At 42.6% G+C, this 20,420-nt stretch overlaps 1 protein-coding gene across 5 annotated transcripts in view; it reads left to right on the top strand.

Annotated features, from left to right (window-relative positions):
* Positions 1-9,561, top strand: part of TBX4 (T-box transcription factor 4) — a 49,413-nt gene extending 39,852 nt beyond the window's left edge. For all 5 annotated transcript variants that reach the window (XM_075113087.1, XM_075113089.1, XM_075113088.1 and 2 more), the window contains 3 exons: positions 1,843-1,931; positions 2,448-2,689; positions 4,076-9,561. In XM_075113087.1, the coding sequence (XP_074969188.1) occupies positions 1,843-1,931; positions 2,448-2,689; positions 4,076-4,698 (954 nt within the window). In that variant the 3' untranslated portion in view covers positions 4,699-9,561. The remainder of the gene's footprint in view (positions 1-1,842; positions 1,932-2,447; positions 2,690-4,075) is intronic.
* The last annotated feature ends 10,859 nt before the right edge of the window (positions 9,562-20,420 follow it).

Genomic DNA, 20,420 nt, shown 5'->3' with positions numbered 1-20,420 from the left:
TACCCCTGAGCACAGGGCAGTGAGGAAGGTGTAGGTGTTTACCCAAAACTCCCTTCTGGGCTGGATGAAGCCAGGGGAAGGGGACAAGGAGGGACTGGAGCCCTGATTCTCCTCATGTCAGAGGAAAACCATGGTCACTAAATAACAAAATTAAATTAAGATGTACAAACCTGATGTCGGGCTGTGGTGTAGGAAGGGCCCTATGCTTCTTGTGGCTCATCAGCTGATTGGGAGCTACCCTGGGGCCACTGTGGGCTGCGAGAGCAGAGGAAATCTTGAGCCCTTGAGGCTGGTTAAATTCACGTGTCACCACCTTCCTTCTCCGTCTCAGATACTGGCCAGCTGTTTTCTCAGGAGTTTTTTGGTAAAGGGGTATTTTTCAACATTGCTAAATGCGTAGATGTTAGTTATAGCCACACTCTTGCAAAATTATCCAAACGCAGAACTTGCTCGTTATCCTCACCACTAAAATCAGACGCAGGCTGGTGCAAGCCGCGGCCGGCTGGCGGGGGGAGCAGGGCTGCGCTGCCTCAGGCAGGGAGGGGACCCGAGGGCCGTGGGTCTGCAGGGAGATACGCGTCCTCACCGCCCCACCAGCGTCCTGCCACACTGCCACCTCTCCTCCCCCCGGAAAAGGTCTTTCCAGTGACAACTGGATGCCCAAGGAGATGTCCTACCCACCGGTGTCCCTTAGTAGGGAAGGACATTAAGACGACCTGTTTCTGACCAGTTCTGTCCTCGATACGTGTTAGACCTGTCTAAAACCTTACTGTCAAAGAGCCTTGGGCGTCCGTTTGTGCAAGGGCACAGGTACATCTCTTTGGGAAGTGGACAAGGGCTATTTTTAGGGGCTCCTGTGTCCCTACAAACCTTCTGGGGCTGTTCTGGCATTTTCCAGCTCCTGAAACCCTCTCAGACGATCTTGTTCACTACCTGTTTGTCTTTTAAAAAATCCTTTGTTAAAGAGGTGGTTTATTTTCCTTTTTCACTGGACAACCAAGTACCTCTTCCCGGCATTCCTGACCATTGTATGGCTTTGGTTTGTACCCGCCTTATACAGGGAAGGGCTCAGGTGGCAGGACTGGCAAGGGAAAACGGTATTTACTGGGGCTGTAAGACAGACAGACTAGTGCATATTTTTAAAGGAAATTTCACACATAAATTTTTTCAATAGAATTTTCATGAAATGGCAGAGCTTTCACAGTTCCCTTACAAAAACTGAGCTCCATCAAAATTAAATCTAGTCTGAGTCAGTTTGAAAGTGTTTTGACCCTTTTAATACACTGCAGGTCCTGGGGGGGAAAGGCAGTTCTTGCAGAAGGCAGCAACTTTCTCTTGCCCAAAGACAATTCACTATTCGTGCTATGAGGCTTTTCACAGAGGAAAAATGACTGAATGAAGAATGTAAAGATATATAAAATTGTTATGGAAATGAGGGAGAGCCACTCCGTAAGGAATAGGGTTCTTTAACATGGAGACATAGGAACTCTCGTTTTAAATCAGACAAATCTATCCTCACTAACAAGAGCCCAGGATAAGAACACAGGACCCAGACTTCAGGAAATTTACATTCCTGTCCTCATTCATAATCAGCAAGTCTGTCAGCTTTAAAAAGCTGACAGACAAGATCTAGCACGGGCCTTCACAGCTCAGTTTCTCTCTCGGCGCTGAATGCAGCACCGCCATCTCTGTCACCTCATCTTAGACGGCTGAAACTCTCATGGGCTCTGCGTTTCACGGGGTGTCGCATAGGACAGGACACCTACAGCCTCAGACCTGCTGCTGCACCTATTGCTCTGATCGATTTTCAAACGCTGTGTGCTTGGTTTCATTCTTTTAAAGATAACCCAGCTGAAAATTGAAAACAACCCCTTTGCCAAGGGATTCAGGGGGAGCGACGACAGCGACCTGCGCGTGGCACGGCTGCAAAGGTACGGCTCAGCGGGGCGGCCTCCTGCCCGGCTCGTCGGGGTCGGGGAGCTGCTGCAGTGTGTGCACGCGTGTGTGCGTGGCTGCGCTGAACCCAGGCAGCATCTCTGGGCAGGCGGTGTCCGACACGCAGCCAGCCAGCGCACACTTCAGACCCGTGCCCTGTGCGGAAATACAGCCTTAGGCTGGGCTTTAACCCTCATTCTGCTACTAGCGTGCTGCACCTCTTTGGAGAAGAAGTGAAAAGGTGCCTATGCTGTGGGGGGCATCACATTTTCTTGTGCTTGAGGGCATTAGGGCTTTTGATGCCATTTATACCCTTGAAAAGCTCCTCCTGTAATTCAGTGGCCCCCTCCGTGTGTTGTCGCAATACTCGCCCATGTCCAGCAGAATGAGTTTATCATAATTGTCAAAGGGCGTTGGAGTCATTGGAGAGATGGGAAGCAAAACTAATATTTCATCTTTCTGTTAATGCTGGTTGCTGTCTAACTGGTAATAATTTTTCTCCCTTCTTTTAGCAAAGAATATCCAGTAATTTCCAAAAGCATCATGAGGCAGAGGTTGGTGTCCAGTCATGGCCAGCTTTCAACAAAGCCAGACGTTAGCCCACTTCACGGGAATCACCAGACCCTTCAACACTATCAGTATGAGAACGGTGCTCACATGCAATTTGCAGCTTCAGATACTCAAGATCTGCCACTCAACACCTTCACAGCACAGAGAGATTCAGGGCTCTTCTATCATTGCCTAAAAAGAAGAGGTAACTCGAGTTTACAGCTAGAAAAACATTATGGCAAACAAACCTAAGAGCAGGAGCACTGAAAGACTTGTCACTAATGCCAGTTCGTTTTGGAGCGGTCTCTTAGGCCTTGATCTTCAAAGATACTGACGTGATCAAAGTGTTCTGGAGAGTCAGGGCCCAAGAGCTGGGGTTTTGGGCAATTGTTAGTGGTTTTGTCCCATAGAAGGCAAATTAACACTCTGAGTCAGAGCCAAAAAAAAAAAATCAGAATGCGTAATTCAATGGGCATGAAGCTACGGTGGGAAATTATCCATTGTTAGACTCAGCTGAACTGATAATTGTTTGGAGGAGGCCTTATCTATCCTGAGACGTTCTGACACCGCCATTAGCATTAATGAAAATATACACATTCAGCACTTTTCCAGGGTGAAGCCATTAGCAATTCTGTAGATGTCTGCAAATTAGTGGGATTGTGGTAGCTGTGTGTGAGCACCCCTTTCCTTTTATCCACTAGTTCTCAAGTTTAAGTGAGCTGTAACTACATTCTCTTCCTTTTAGTCCAGCACCAGATGATATCATGGCATGTTTTAAGTTAAATGGAAAAACTTTGCACAGAAAAAAATCCTTTTATTTGCATGTCTCATTGGCCGCTAATTTATTTAAGCTGTGAGAATCCTCTGATTATGGGCAAATGAGGAATCTAACAGCACCATAATGAGGACTGCAAGGCAAATGTGTCATTGTAGCAGATGTTTAATCTGCAGAAGAATTCACTAATTCAGCCAGAGAATATTCCTAACAACTAGCAGAAAGTTGCTGGTAAACACAGCCATGGTCATCGTAATCCGTAGGAGAGGGGCTACAGCTTCTCAGCGTAAAGCTGAGGGGAACGACTGATGACTGGGAAAGGGCTGCTTTATCTGGAAATATTTCTGCAGCTTTTGACATGAATATCTGGGAAATGTATAGTCATTTTTGTAATGACAGGAAGGCAGGCTGCGATAAGACCCTTTAAGAGACTTCTTGAATTTGTCAGGAGTAACACTGCAAGAGCGTCAGGGACCTCTGTTATCTGGATGAATGTGAAGTAATCTCTGATGTGAGAATAGTAGCCCAAGTCACTCACTTAACCTGATAAACGTCACCAGAAGGCTTTGAGGCCGAGGGGATTAGCCTGACATTTGCAACACAATGTCTTTTTGATGTTGTACATTGTCTTTTCAAACTAAAATGGTTTGACTGGATTAATCTGAAAAAGAGCACCAGTTGTTTAGCGAAATAATCAGATTGCATGCTCGGCTTCTAGGGGGACGCCATAAACCCACCCCAGGCCCTTAGCAGATTGCTGTTAAACGCCGTCGCTCTGGGAGCTGCTCCTGAACGTGAATTTCTTCTTGTTTGCAGAAAGTGCTCGGCACCTGGACCTGCCCTGCAAACGCTCCTACCTGGAAGCCTCCTCTTCTGTAGGAGACGATCATTATTTTCGGTCCCCGCCGCCGTATGATCAGCAGATGTTAAGCCCTTCCTACTGCAGCGAGGTGACACCGAGGGAAGCGTGCATGTACTCTAGTTCTGGGGCTGAAATTGCTGGTGTCTCAACAGTTGACGACTTGCCGCCCCCACCTCCCCCCTTGAGCTGCAATATGTGGACTTCTGTCGCACCTTACACCAGCTACAGTGTTCAGACAATGGAAACTGTCCCTTACCAGCCTTTCCCTGCTCATTTTACTGCCACCACCATGATGCCGCGGCTCCCGTCCATCACGGGTCAAGGCTCGCAGCCACCAGGTAACAGCCACTTCAGTGTCTACAACCAGCTGTCCCAGTCTCAGGTTCGGGAGCGCGTTCCTTCTTCATCTTTCCCGAGGGAAAGGGTGCACCCGTCTGTGTGCGAGAGAAAACCCCCCTCTCCGCACCTAAACGCGGCGAATGAATTCCTGTACTCACAAAGCTTTTCCTTGTCGAGGGAGTCGTCGCTGCAGTATCATTCAGGGATGGGGACTGTGGAGAACTGGACTGACGGATGACTCTGACGGCCAAGCGATGCCACAGCCAACGTTACTGCTCCAGGACAGTGTTCAATCAGTGTTGATACCTGTGGGTAACTTGCACTTCGGTGAGACAAATGTGCATTTCCAGAGGGATTTGTGTGGGTGAAGAGCTTGTATCTTCAGACACACAGAATTACATCTCCTGTCTCGGTGGGCTGGATTCATCAATCTCTTACCGACTCCCAAATAAATTAATTCTCGCGTCTTCATTACCGATCCAGTAGGAACCATCTTCATGACTAACAAGTGAAGTAGCTAGTCAGTGTCTTTTGCTTCTAATATTAAACATCCGTGAGCAAATTTTGGCTATTTGGGAAAAAGATGGGCTTCACTTTTATGGTACTTGGTTCGTGAAGTCACAACATCCCAAAACTCAAAGGAAAAAGCGATCTGTTCGGTTGCGTAGTTCAAGGACTGCTGTAGCAGCGCTTCTTTAGCTCTTTTCATCTGTAGAAATTCCTTCTTCCTCTGGAAGTGATGGAGCCGTAGGAGCACAGGGGCCGGCGGGGAGGCTCGGCGGTGGGGTCAGGGAGCTGCGGTGCCGCTCCGGTACCTCCCCGGCACAGCGCAGGGTTTGTGCCATGGCGTGGAGAGGAGAAGGCAGCGATGCACAAATGTCTCTTCTTCCCCCCACAATACCATCGTTCGTGGCTGTGGGAAACTAAGAAGTGAAGAGTTATGCCCGAGGCCAAACAGCAAATTAATTGCAGTGTTAGGAACAGACCCAGTGTCTTCAGACTCCCATCCGTTGATTGAATCACACTCGCTTATTGCAATATATTTATGAAGTTTAAGCTTAAAAGTCGCTAATACTTTCCAGAAACGATTTCTGTATTTGCTGGTCCTTGATTTCTTTCGTATTCAGCTGAAACGCGCCTTTTGTGCTATGTTTTTTTCTTTTGCAGCTAACTCGGAAAGAATTGTTTTCAGTATAAAAGAGGCATAGAAGAGTATTTTCTTAATTGTGGGGTGGGATGAGTTCCCATGAGCTGTCAGGCTTTACAGTGTACAAATATTTGTAGAACAGGTAAAAATCTGTAACCAGTATATACATTGCTACTATTGTTTACTGTGGAAGTATCTTGAACTGACCCCTTCAGCGCTGGCTTTGCCTACCAGAGGGTCCCTACGAGGGAAGGAGGGATCACTCAGCCACGGCCTCGTGTGGGAAAGCAAGCTGTGCTCTTTCTGGAATGAAACTCCCATTGCTTTCACCCAAAAAGCTCGTGAGCAGGGGTGCGTCCTCCTCCGGTCTGCAGCGTGTCCATCGTGCCGAGCTCCCGGGGGAAGCTGTCCCAAGGGATGGCAACACAGAAGTGGTGCCAGGAGTTTGGTTCCACTAAAGAGCACAATATTTAAGCTTTAGTCATGCACAGCGGGGTTTCCCCCCCTGCCCCGCTTCCCAAACGGGCAAAGGCAAAAAGCTGAAATACAAATTTGGAAGTTGGGAGGTACTTCTGCGTTCTGATGAATCCATTCCAATGAAGAGGGGCTGAGGGCGGTGCTTGCAGTGAGACAACCCTGAGGCCACTGAAGTGGAGGTCATGATTCAACCAGGACAATCTCATACACCCATTCAGCAGACTATGTGTGTGACTGGTGTGGATTGCATAATCAGATCTTGGAAATCACTACAATTTTGCATGCTGAATAGCTATTTATATACATATATTTTATATATATATATAAAAAATATATATATATCACAAATGCAGGCCACGTGTCCAATTCAGCTTTGCTTTTTACAAATGAAATACTTAATAAAAATGAATGTTGCAAGGTTTTTTTTGGAAAGACATCTATTTAAGATTTTTTTTTATTACACACCTTTGATGTAAAAACTAAGAATTGGTTAGATAAAAAGCATATATACTACAGAAATCTTTATTAGAAACCACATTAGATACAGGTGGTATGGAATTTTTAAATGTTTGTTACATAGCATGGACATTTTATTTTACATATCAGAACATAAAGTCATTTTACTACTATAAGCTGTCTCTGGGTGCATTTCAATAATTAGTATAAAAATGTTCCGTGGTGAATTACTGGATGCCTCGTCTCTCTTCTGTCTCCTACTGTCCGAGTATACCCATCTCACACTTTTGCAAGGCGCACACCTGACCTTTTTTTTTTACCATCTCACAGCTACACCGTCAAACTTTAATTGCCCACTGCAAGACTAAGGGGTTCTGGTTTGTTTGTGGTAGCGTGTGTTTCTTTTTTTTAAGGGACACGTGCATTGAACTGACTACCCCGAGCGCTACTAGGCTAAGTTAAAAGCAGCCACTGGCCTGACAACAAGAGCACCAAAATGACGTTCCTGTACTTGTGTACAGATCACAACAACAAGAGTGAAGAATTAAAGGTTGGAGGCGGGGGGAGAGGTCTGAGGGTGTCACTGACCATTCTTTGAAATGCTCAGTTCATTTCTCATAGTGACACTGAATCAACACTAAAGGAGACAAATGCTGCCACTGTAACCTAAAAATTAATGGGGTCAGCAGCCCAGAGTCCAAATGACAAGCCAAACTGGATCTTTTGCCTGTTTTACAAATATGATTAACAGAATAACAATGTCATTTTGAATGAATAATCATTGCTTCTATCATAACCATTTTTCATTAAACTTCTGCTCATCAATGCAATAGTTATTGATTTAAGGCAGTTTTAAAAGTAACTCCTGTAAGAATTGTTCCAGCAGCTTTCAGTTAACATGGGATGTAGAGGAGACCTGAACACGTAATTAATCTGAGTTTTAACTTAGGAGCACACAGCAGGCACTGCTGCCAGCTGTTGTAAAGGCCACAGCCCAGGCTCGGTCTCAAGCCAGCCACTGGACTTGAGCAAGTGCCCTGCGAAACCCTGTGCCGAGTAACAAGCTTTTAGTTATGAAAATAGTCCGTGATATTTGCAAGTACAGGACCTGATTGTAAAAGGCTGAGTTTGCGTATAAAAGTGCAAAATTCGGATATATGCTAACCTGGTCATCTGGGTTCCTTTTATAGTCAACGGAGAGAGATCAGACATTTAGATTAAACTGGGATGAATCATTCTCTAGTGATGATCGTTTTCCAGAGGAATCTAGCTCAGCCACTTAGACTGGATTTCTGATTTCTAAACGTCTAAAGTTAAGTTAGTGGGACCCCCTTCTACATGAGATTGACAACAGCATTTAGATAGCATTACATAGTGATCAGCTTACAAATCACCTTCGACCTGAGAACAGATCCATAGCCAGCACATCCCTGAAGCATGGGAGTTCTGGTTGTGTTAATTTATGGAATGGAAATCATAGAATCATAGAATGTCCTGAGCTGGAAGGGACCCACAAAGATCACCAAGTCCAACTCCTGTCCCTGCACAGGACAACCAAATTTACACCACATCGCTGAGGGTGTTGTCTAAGTGCTTCGGAAATGGAAATGTGCTGTTCCTCTTTGGTTTTGGGGTGGGTTTTTTCATTGCAAAAAAGTTCTAACCTGGTTTATGTATCTGATCCCAAAAGCGAGCTCATGGGCAAGGCGGGCGGCACCGGGCTGGCCAGATGAGGCACCCAGCTTCCACTTCATTTCTTCTGCATTTCACATCTGGGCAGGTTTGGCAGTTGCTGAGTGTGTGACCCGCCGTCAAGCACGCGGCTGTGCAGTGTTGTTCTCAGTGATGCCTGCCTGGCAGCGCGCTGCCCAGCCGTGGGCATTCAGAAACAGAGAGCATAGCGACAGCAAAGTATTCTTGAGGATTTGGGACCTGCCCATTTTGGAGGCAGGAAGTTAACGGTCTATTTGTTTTTCAAATCAGAAACACTAAACTGCAGACATCATTAAAAAAAAATCCCAACAACCTGCACAGCATTAAAATAGATCAAGTATGCTTACTGCGTCAGGGCTTGATTTACTACAGTTTAAACAGCTTTTACTTCTCAAGAATGTGCAGAACTTCACATGTGCGGAGGCTTTTTCAGCTCTAGCTCTCGTTAGATGGCTTGTTGCATCGTAACAGGGAACAGCAATCAAAGTGCAGAAAAACTAGGTCCGTTTCAAATCAGATTAAGGCAAAAATTAGCAAGCGAGGAAAACTTGGATACACATGAGGTCTGTTTTCCATTGATGGATTCTAATCTGTACCTAAAAGGCATGGGGATTTTTTTATTCTGTTTTTCTTTAAGGTAGATGTCCAAATTTAATATTGGCTCAAGCAAGCTTAGTTCCACCGAGTCCAACAGCACTTATGCCAGCGCTGAGTTTGGACTTCACTCTAAATAGAACAAATATTTGCATCAGTTTGCTGAGTATGTGAGTAATACGAATATTTGCCAGAATTTAAACAAGCTAAACTTAAGTCATGCCAAAAGCCCCACCATTCAATTTGGTATCGTTGGCAGCTCGCAGGCTCAAGAGAGGCCTAAGTCTGGAAGAGGTGGGGTGTTTTTGGCAAACACCAATTTTTTTTTCTGTCTCTCCACATTTTGGAAAATTTTTGCCTCTCTGTATTAATTTATGATGTCATTAAATAATTCTTTTTGCAGCTTGTATAGAAAGAACATTTCTTTTGAAGATGAGAACTCCCCTGAGGATGGTTATAGTGAAAAATTCCAGCAGGAGGAAAAAAACCCTCCTTTCTCCTTGGCCACTCACGTTTCTGCAGTAGTGTTTGAACAGCAAAAAATTTACAATATTTTAATTTAAAGACCTGCTCCAAGGAGGTGTCATGCATTTGACTGTGACAAGAGGCAGCCTAAATTCAATGCGATTTGAGGGGTTTTATTGCTGTGATAGTAGGCTGGAATTGAAATCGTGAGTCGGTGACTTGCTGGTGGAGAGAATAAGGTTTCGAACTGATTTCCTTTCCACAAAGTACAGGATCAATATTAAACATGAAAGAGAAGAAAATACTGGGAATGGTACAACAAAAGCAAAAAGCCTTGCCAATGTGAACTGTACTTTAATGTGAAAACACTGTCATGAGTGAAACTGCCCCTTGGGCTCTGCCTATAAAACTGTCACTGCAGGCACTGGTATTCAGGTGGCAGCTTCACGCTAGGATTCACAGCCCCTCCTTGCACCAGTGCTGTGCAGTATAGACCAGCCTGTGTTGTATTTAAACGACAGTGAAGTTTAACATTAAACTTTAGCATTAAACTTGGCATGGGCTGCTCAACCCTGTTGAGAAGCTCCTTGGGTAACTGCAAGGGAAGTTAATACCCTTGGAGCTTTGTGCCACGGTGCTGGGTGGTTACGGCTACCAAGCAAGCCTGCGTACCTGCCTTCTGTCAGAGGGACCATTATTCCAGTCACAACCAGCAAAGACACCTGCCTGCCTGTTTCTGGGACTGACTCTTCAAACGTCACGGTGGATTTACACGGGTCGTGCAGCAAAGCTCCTCCAGGCTGAAAATTGCCCTCCTGAGCCTGAGTCTACCTTTGGAACGGGGTCCTGAGAGAAGGAAATAAAAAAGTATATTCATTAGTGTGAAGTGCTGATAACGCGAATTCAACTAAAATCAGGATAACTTTGATTTGTGTTAGTTAGTTATTTAGTTAGTTAGTTTTGTTTGTTTAACAAAAGAAAAGCAAAACCCCCTGGAATTAAAACAGGAGGAATAGCTACAACAGGTCAAAAGGATATCGTTCCCCAGAAAAATACTGACGGGTACGAGGTTTCAATGACCATTCTGCAAATGCCAACATCTTTCATCTGTTGTGGTTTTTTTTGTTGCTGTTTTCCTTGGTTTTCAGTGAATACTAATTTTTGCCTTTAAGTCATACATTGTTACAGTTTTGATGAATATTTTCACTGTGTTTGTAGTTATAAACTGTAGGAAGCTTTTCTTTTAGCGGTGTGGAATGTCAGCACCGTCTGCTTGGACACCAATGGTTTTAACAATTCTGAAAGACAAGATTTGACAAACGTAGCTTCTAGTTGGGAGGTTTACATGGATAGCAGGAAAGCGGGCCATTTCTGTACTAAGCCATAGGCACTGCCAGCAGGAATGGATGCATCTTTTAACAAGTATTTACTAGAGAACAACATGTGCAGAGAACAATATGTGCAAAACTACTATTTCTCCCTCACAGCCTCTATCTTACGTAAGGCAGACAGCAATGTGTGCAGCAGTTCAACGTTCAGCAGAGTTGAAAAGAATATTTTCATATTTTCATGCCAAAATCATAAGGCTCAGTCCTATTTCTGCTGAAATCAATAGGAAAATTTTTATAGACTACACTATAGCAAGACCAGCGCTCTAATCTTTTCAGCAAGCCCAGCTTTCAGCCTTGGCTGTGCAGTGTACAGTTTAGGTATGAGGCAGAGTGCATTTGAGTTTGATGGATGACAGAGCCACACTCTGCAAATTATGGTTTACTCATGCCCAGTGCATCCGAGCAGTTGCTGAGAGAAGAATAAAATTTTGAATCTAATACACTCTGTTGTATTTAATATCAGTTGTGAATGTAATACAGAACTGGATAGCTAAAAGCATATGAAGAATAAAACTCAAACCATTGATTAACCCCACTAAATCCAAGCACTCATTTTAGCCTGAAACTTTAGACCAGATTGCCCTGGACATGAGGAATCAATCACGAGACATCCTGGAAAGGTGATGAACTTGCTTTGTGCATCAGAAGTAATATGAAACAGTCAGCATGCAATGGATACCTAGACTGAAAGCAAAGGTGACGGCTACCAACAACTACGTGCAGGACAAAAATGGAAGCAGGAATAGGTAATCAGTTGAATTTAAAGCAAAAAATAAAAGTAGCCACAACATCTTGCCTGATTAGACATCTTTGGGTAAGGATTTGGTCTAAGTCTTACTTATGAGAACAGCAAAGGTGACCAAGAGGAGAAACACACCAAAGATTTTAGCCATGTAAACATCCTGTTTTAAATGAATCTGCACTCTTCCTTTCCATCCTTCTTAAGACACAACCAGTTCAAAGCTTAGATCGTTTTCCCCCCTCCCTCACCCTTTCCCTCCCACCATTTATCATTATGAAGGCAAGTAGACAGGTTAGAGGCAGGAAAAACTTCCACTGGGATTTCTGCCCAGTATCACAGAGAAGGACTAGATTTACACTCAGCGTTAGAACTGAGCACATGCCTGTTACATAAATGTTTGGATGACCTGCACTTTTTCTACATTTCTTCATCAGCAACATGTAAGGAGAACGGGGTTTTAACTCTTCGTATAAACATTGCCCAGGCGCTTCAAGACTGGAAGGTGTCAGTGCAAGCAGGCTGGAGGGGTGTGCTTGAAAATGCAAGAGGGCAAATCTTGCACTTCAACATATACAGGATATTGAGAGTGAGGCACCTGAGGGCTGGAATACTGATGTCTCGATGGATCCATTGACCATCCTGATGTCTCGATGGATCCATTGACCATCCTCCGCAGTGCAATACAGAAACTGTGGAGCAGCAGAGTCATTAACTCTCCTGAGTTAGTAGAAGGAACTGGTTAGTAACCTAGAAACAGAAATACCCTGAAGCTCTAAGAACCTAGGGGAAATGAGGACTGATCCTGCACGTCCCATGAAAGCATGTTCACGGTATGACTGATTGTGCTGCTGCTGGCTCACTGTGTGTTTTATTGTCTAGTATAGACACAGCTCACTCTCCTCCTAGAAAATGCTAAGCTGAGTTATAGATGCAAAGGTGCCCCAATTAAGCCCTCACTTAGACCAGCTACTAATGCAAATCAGCACATGTGAAGCTAAAAATCTGTATTTACTTGTCTTCCTCTTAGTTGTGGTTCAAAGGAGAAAACAGCTTCAACTGCAGCCTAAGAACTCCAGTGAAATTCAGGATTTGTTGAGCGCCAGTATAGTCAGCAATGACTCAGTCTACAGCTGTTTGTGAACTACTTAGTTTTTGCTTTGCTCCTCTCATACATAACATGAAAATAATACTCACTCACCTCCGAGAAGTAGTTAAATAGATGGTGTGAAAATCAATTTGCATCCTATAAACAGCAAAAGAAAGGGAAGCGGGAGGTCAATAGCCAGGAACTAAATACAAGGAAAACGTGAACTGGAAAACTAAAAAGAGGAGAGAAAGGAAATAATTAAATATAAAACTCCTTTTCTTGCCAAAGGGCAAAAGCAACTGGCAACATGCAAACGAGCTGGCTGAGGATCTGTCTGTCACTGGTGAATGCATGCGCTTGTGCTTAACGCAAGCGACCCCAGCGCAGTTACATGCAGTGCATACGGTGAGGATCACAGTCAATGTAACTGAGATGGGGACCCGAGTTTACCGCACTCATGTATTGCCAAGTTTGGCAGTATTGGATGAAACTGTGGATTATGTACCCCAAGATATCACTTAGTGTAAAGTCAGCAATTTCAGTGTTAGGGAGAGAGGTTTAGGTTGTCCTCCAAGTTCACTTGTTTTAACCACTTCTGTTCTCGTAATATGTGAAGAACTATGGATAACAGAGCTATGCCTTTCATAGTTTGAAAAATAGGACTCTGAAAATGTGCAAAAAAGGAGAAAAGTAGCTCTTATCCCATTTAAGACAGACTAAACATCTCCTTCCTCCTGGGATCTCTTATTACTTCTTTGGTTAAGTTTCAATTGTACAGGTATATGGGCCAGGCCTGATCATCACATTGATGCTAATAAAAAGATTCCTATAAATTTCAAAATGACACGGTATTCTCCTACCACGTATACTGTATGACCCTTTCCTGACAGGCTAATATAGTAATAATTCCTTACTTGGCTCCAACACTATGCTCAGATGTTTCCTTGGAAATATTTTGTTCCTTTCTGTTGTTTCTTGCTGCAGATTGAGATCCTTTGTGTGGCAGTGGTTCCTTGAATTGGTTTTCCACAGCCTAGCTTCTTTTGCACCCTTCCCAGTTTTCCTTTCCATAGATACCAAAGCACACCATTCCAGTGAATCATGCTTTCTTCTAATAAAATATTATCTGAGTTCAGTGCCAAAGGCCAGATTTCTATAAAAGAGGTTCAGAATAAGCAATAAGTACAGCAAAAATGACTTTTTTGTTTGTTTGTTTTTCTGTGGTTTTTGTCCCTCTCGTTTTTGGGGGGTCACAGACTCCGTAGAAGATCAGCAGCATTAGAGGAACTGAGCAAGTCATTGCATCTGTAATATTTGATAACTTTAGTCCCATATAAGAGCTACTTTTCCTGTTGGAGTCCATTAGCTAAGTAGGCTAGATACTGCGGTCTTCCTTATGCTCCTGGGCAGGGCCATCAAAAGCTTGTTCAGTTCTTGGGTCAACAAAATATCTGTCCTCTTATTACTCTGACCTTTCCCACCCTCAGTTCCTAAAGCATACTGACAGGTAGCCCAGCAGCAGCTGCAAAGGGTCAGAGCAGAGGGGAAGGAGCAGGGGCCCCCCGGGGTAAAAGACTTTTCCTAGCCCTCCAGGCCTGAGGGGAATCATTCTCATTATTCCTCTCACCCTCCCACCTCCTCTCTTGGCAAGGAGACGACCCAGCGCCCAGTAAAGTGTTTGACCAAATACTCGGGACAATTAGGACGCAGAGCAAAGCTGAGCCAGGCTTCTTGGCAGCACGCATGGAGAGCTCGGAGTCAGGGATATGGTTACTGGCTATGAATAGCCATTACCCAAATCCCTCCGGTAGAAGGATAAAAGTCAGTAGACAGTACAGTAAGGCTTCAGCTTATAAAAGTCACTATAACTTATCAACAGCGATGCAAAGAAGGGTTGCTGCGTACGGCCCACCATGCCAGCAAGCCAAACAAATCGCCTTTGTTCTGGTGCTGCTCAGATGACTTGGCTGGCTGTGCAATGAGCTGTGGTGTCTTACTGCCTAAACAGGCAAGACCTTCAGATCTTCAGGGCATCAACTATGTCTTTCATGTGTTGGTACAATGCCTCACACAGAGGAACAACTGGGAATTACCGATATAAAGCGATAATAATGTCTGTCCACACATTCCACTTAATAGGGTACATTCCTTTTTGTAATATTACTGAAAATCACGAAAATATAAATGAAATAAAAACTGTTCTTTTACTTACTGGTAATAACAGCCAGCCATACTGTCTTTGGTAGTCACATATAACAACATTCAAGAAATATTTTTAAATGGCTTGCTCTATGGTAAAATACTACGCTATAAATGAGACTTCTGGAGATGTTACCTAAATTAGTCTTGTTCAAATGCCTTTGTGATATTTAATCATCATAATAAAAGTTAGAGTGCTTTTGCCTTTCCATCAGAAACTGGCCTTATATGTTTTGCTAGTCCCACTCCATACTGGCAATGTGGTGTCGTGGTGTATAATTTCATAGACACAAAGACACTTCACTACCATAGCTCTCATTATTAAACAATATATTTTAATTGTCACCACCTTTCTCATATAGACATGGGCCAAATCTATCCTTATTGGTTTCAACTGAGCTACACAAGGGATGAATTTGGCTCAATATATATAAAAATACAGCAAGTCAAGTAATAAAAAGAAATGTTTGGGTTTCTTTTTTTATAGCAGTCAGTGCTTTTTGCCATAAGAACACACATGCCTGGCCAGTAAAATCCCATGATAAAGGACCAAAGTGTTTAAGACTTCGTATGCAGAATAGACCGTGGTGTTTAATTACAATAGCAAAAGATGCCATGTTATAAAAGCATTTCTTACCTGGAGAAGGGATCCATGCTCTCCAATGAAGCTTAATTACCCAAGACATGCTGAGTTTTTCCCTCCTGGCAATAACCTCTAACACCAATAACTCTGCTATTTCTTTTGACATCTGAATAGCTGAATATTGTTAATTTTTGTTCTAATTTCCTTATTTGGATTGTAGCCTTCCAGTGTTTTACTTCCGACAAAAGTTTTGACCATTATAAGAGCTTCATTCCTGGGACATTCCTCTTTCTTTCTTCCACTTTTCCCCTTGGAATTTTGCGCTCTCTCAGCCCTGCTCTGGCACTCCTGCTCCCCCATCTCTTTATGCCTTCCCAGCATACTTGGCTCCAGATGTAGATTTATGCATTTCCCCTCTTTTGATTTTTTTCCTGCTCCACTAGAAAGGATTCAGCTTCATCTCAGGCCCGGAAGATCCACATTTCTGCAGCATGAATTTCCTCAAGACATTAAGGAAAATGCCTTGCCTGACTGTAAGTCCCAAGCACTCCTGAGCCATTGGTTTTACAGCTCTCACACAAACACACAGATCCACACACGGGGCACAGAGCAGTAACTCTGAAATGAGCAGCAGAGGTACAGGGAGTCCTTCTTTTACTTGTGCAAAAACCCCATCCAACTGGTATTATTTTGGGCAAACTGAGTCTTCATTATTTATTAAGTTATATGATATTTATAGCTCAGATTTGTGCTGAACTTTTATTAATTCATAAGCAGAAGATTTAATTTTTATTTAGAAAAACCTGCTTTTTTCAAGGTGGGGAGGAAACCTCTCCTTCAGAAAATGATGTGATACTGAGCTATGATTTAGAATCATCACCTGCGTTATCCTCCTCATCCTCTCGCCTGCATCCTCGGCTTTTGATGAAGTCAATTTCCTGAGTGCATGTGAAAGCCTGTGGCTGCAGCCTGGAACAATCCTACCTCAGTGCTTCCCTTATGTTGTTGATCCTTTAATTTCCTCCAGCCGACTCCTGCAGGGGACTAGTTCGAAGTTTTATGCTACTCTTTTGGACTAATCATTTACGACTGACTTAAAAAAAAAAAAAAAAAATCACTTACATACTGCTACCGCTAGATAGAGGGGCCACTAATTGGGATGTACTTCTAGCCAAATGGCAACATAGGTTTAACGGCAATTCACAGGAACCTAAAAATTCTGCCCAAAGCTTTATAACCAGACTAGTTATTTAGAATCTTATTCCGAAATTACGGTTGCAATCCATAAAATAGTTCTGCTGTGCAAATTTTCACACCTTGAAAAACCAGGCTAGCAGAAAGTCATATAAAACTGATTAATAGACGAAATCACAATATCAAGAGAAAGATCTCCTATTCTGATGTTTATGAAAGTAACACACAGGCCTCTTATCGTGGGACCCAGTTCTATGTGTGAAAAACACAAAACCGAAGAGGATCTGAAATTACAGTTCTGAAAGCAAGTCGCATGCTGGATTAACAGTTTAAAAGTATGTGCCTTAAGGGCTAACTGTTGACTAATGACAAAACAGGAAACAAGATGAAATAGAGAAGGGACGTACGTTAATTTCTCCAAGACTATTTGTGTTAGTACTCAGTAAAATGGAGATCAAACCAGTAATTTTATTATATAAGAAAAACAATATTCATTTCACACTACTTTTGTAATCAAATCTATTAAATTCCAACTTAAAGTTGAGAATCTGATGCTCATCTCTCAGACAACTGCCCTATTACTTTGTTTTGTCATGTTAATTACATTATCACACCCTTCCAAACGCACTCTTTTTGAATAGTGTAGCTTTTCTGAGCTGTGCTAATGAGGAATATCACGACAGTTGTGATCCCAGCTTAAACACACAGACACGAATGGCCAATTATAATACTTATTTTTGTGTTTGTATACGTTATAGGTGATAAAAATGTTCTTGAAGAATTTTTTAATTACATTAAAGGATAAATTTATACAACAGTTTGATACATTTCACATACCAGCTACCACTACAAACTATTGTTAAATCTTAAAATCAATACAAGTGTATTACTTCAAGAGAAAGCAGAATCACTACATTTTCAAAAACAGAAATGGGTTCTGCTGCTATTTCTGGCTGCATCCGTTAGCCTGGCTCAGATTCTCTCATACGGTGTGGATAAAAGCTATTAATTCAACTGTTTCACACGCTCATGATAAAAATCTGAGGTTCAATTAAAAATTATTCTGGCATACTAAATCAAACGTATTCCAAAATACTTTAGGAAACAGAAAGGAGGAGATAGAAAGGCTGAAGCGATCATTTATATGAATGGTTATGTATGGCAGAAACAGAAAAATCTCAAGCAGCAGCCGATTTATACGCTGCTAATTCCTTCCTTAGACGATCAGACTTAGACTGGTCTGATTTCAGCAGGAAAATCTCTGCGTAGAGATCAACACTGGTCTCAAGCATAAGATCCTAATTATTTGAAAGGCATTTGTTTTCATAGCTTTTTTTTTATGTGTCCAAGTCGATGGCATTTTAATGCCTTATTAAATGGTTGTTTTACAGCAGCCCGTCTGTTCAGTCTCTGTGCCCATGTCTGTACTTTGTGCTGCAGGATTTTACCTTTCATGCTAGCCAAAAAATATTTTCTGAATTCCCTATAAAAGTTTTCGATATTTCCTAAGACAAATAGAGTGGGTTTTTACATACTCTAAAATGACATTGATATGGTAGATATGACATGTATGCCTCTCCATTTATGGTGTGCTTGCAAAAAAAGGTGAAGGTTTGTGTTCATTAAAGGGATATGCTCACTAGCTTGGGTCCAACTTTATATGATTTTTTTAATTACATAAACATATGCAAATGTTTTAATTTCTGTTTTTCTTTAATTGAGTTTAAATCCCAGCAATACAAAATATGCGAACACTCCCCTGCCATGTTTTTAGCCCAGACATTGCAATGTGAAGGTCCCTAAATGCACAAGAAATAAAAAAAAGAACCACTTTAAACCTAACCTGAAATAAAATTAAATTGCTGAGAATTTTTATATCAAATTACACTGAAGCGCATGTAAGGTAAATGAACATCCAAATGTGAAAAGGGGGGTAAATTTAAAAATTCTATGTTTACCAACATTCTGACAACAGTCCCAGTGAAATATTTCTTTTAAACATATGGTGAAGCCCTTGCTTTGTTGAAGTCAAATGGCAGAACCCCCACTGACTTCAATGGGGCCAGAATTTGTAACCAGGTAGCTCTTTCCCACCACTCATACACAAAGACTGTGCTGCCTCTCTGCTTGCACTGAAGAGCAGCTTTATCGGAACTGGCATTAAATAACAAAGTCCTTTACTTATCTCTCTTATTAGTCCTGATGAATCTGTGGTATGGATCGGCAAAAATCTTTCAAGATAAAGTATAATCAAAATTGCCTGTTTTCAGTTCTTGAGGGTTCTGTAGCAGTAAGCAATAATGAACAGATGATGGAAGCAGCCAGACCTACAAAAGAAATAGTATTTTAGAAGTATGGTACTTAGGGGAAAAAAAAGTTTGCCTTTGTACATAAAGAGCTCTATTCATTAAAAGAAGTTTTTACAAATGTGGTTATTTCAAATAGTCAAAAAGTGTGAAATACACTTAAAATGAGCCAAATTTGTGGGTTTTCCTATGGGTTAAATATGTGCCATACTAATAAAGCTCTCCTTACACCTCTTCCTAAGTCAGAGTCTTTGGCCTCATTCTGCAAGATGTTTTGAATTGAGGGAGCTCAGCACTTTGCTGGAACGGACCATTAGCCATTAAAGCCCCAGCTCTGCAAAGATTAATGGACTTTAAAGGGACCCAGAAGAACTCAGCTAAACCTGACATTCACCATGGCACCCATCAGGGTGCCCTGCACCAAGCCCAGGAAGTACATGAGCGAGCTCCACGCGCTTACCTGGGTCCTATCAATTCCGCCCCGAGGATCCCACTGGAGGACAGAGCCCTCTGAGGAGTAGCAGTTACACTGAGTAGCTGAGCAGGCACAATAAAGGTGAAATGGCAACGGAGACCAAGTCACACAAATCAGAAACGACAAGCAACCTCAAACCTTCTTCCTTACAGCCCCCAACAGGTCAAATTTTAAAGCACAAATTACTTTGAATCCTGCCTAGGTGCTCAGACCCTGAGTTACTTCAGAATCCAAGCACCTCCCAGGTACACACGTGTCTGGGGTCATCGATTCAGGTGCCCCGATATCAGACACAAATAACAGCTGCGTCTGCTATTTAACGGCAACCTGCTTGCTTCTGCAGGAGGGCTCCCCACATTCACAACCAGTTTCCTGATGCTCTCCTTCCCATTCCTGTTTTTAAAACGTACCTGGCACTCATGCTGTATCAAAAACATATCAACAGCTGACACATGAAAAAACCACCCCTGCTTCATGTTTCATGAAATGTAGCCCTGCTGATACAGGTCAGTATTACTGGATAAGCCACAGTAACCTAATGGTACCGCTGATTTAGATGCAAGCTCATTCAACAGAGGTTTTACAAAGTGATGAAAATCTTTACACAACTGATTTTCCAGTCTTTGCTCCCTCCCGTTGCTTGAAGAAAGCTTCAGATAGCTTTAAAATTAAACAACTGCTGAAATCAGATTATTCATAAGTACGCACTCTCCTGGCTTTTGCCCTCTGAGCTTTCAGCTGCCTGTAATGTCTAGAACTTGAGATATCTGTGTAACATAGATTGTTTAAACCCATGCGCTTATTTGCCTTTGCTTCTGTAACTCTGGTATCATGGTCTGCTGCTGCATGTGCCAATGAGATGCTAGAAATGTAATGTGACGGCTCCATGACGGTTCAGGTATGGAAAAACAAGATCTGCAGGAAAGCACGGCTTTAGACACAAAAACTTTAAAGCCGAATCATTGTTTGCTATAGCAAAAACCCCTCAAAATTTCATAGCACTTGGTTTATTGTAGCAAGAAGATTATCAGTCTGTTACTTAGTTCACACGCATAGACCCAAGAAACCACGGTGATATTTTATAGATATAAAAGGAAGGATATCAGTCCTTCACTATGGTACAGATTTTCT

This window comes from Phalacrocorax aristotelis, chromosome 18, assembly GCF_949628215.1.
Source record: "Phalacrocorax aristotelis chromosome 18, bGulAri2.1, whole genome shotgun sequence".
NCBI classification, from domain to species: domain Eukaryota; kingdom Metazoa; phylum Chordata; class Aves; order Suliformes; family Phalacrocoracidae; genus Phalacrocorax; species Phalacrocorax aristotelis.
The sequence above is the reverse complement of the archived record's forward strand: the minus strand, read 5'-3'. Positions and strand labels throughout refer to the sequence as shown.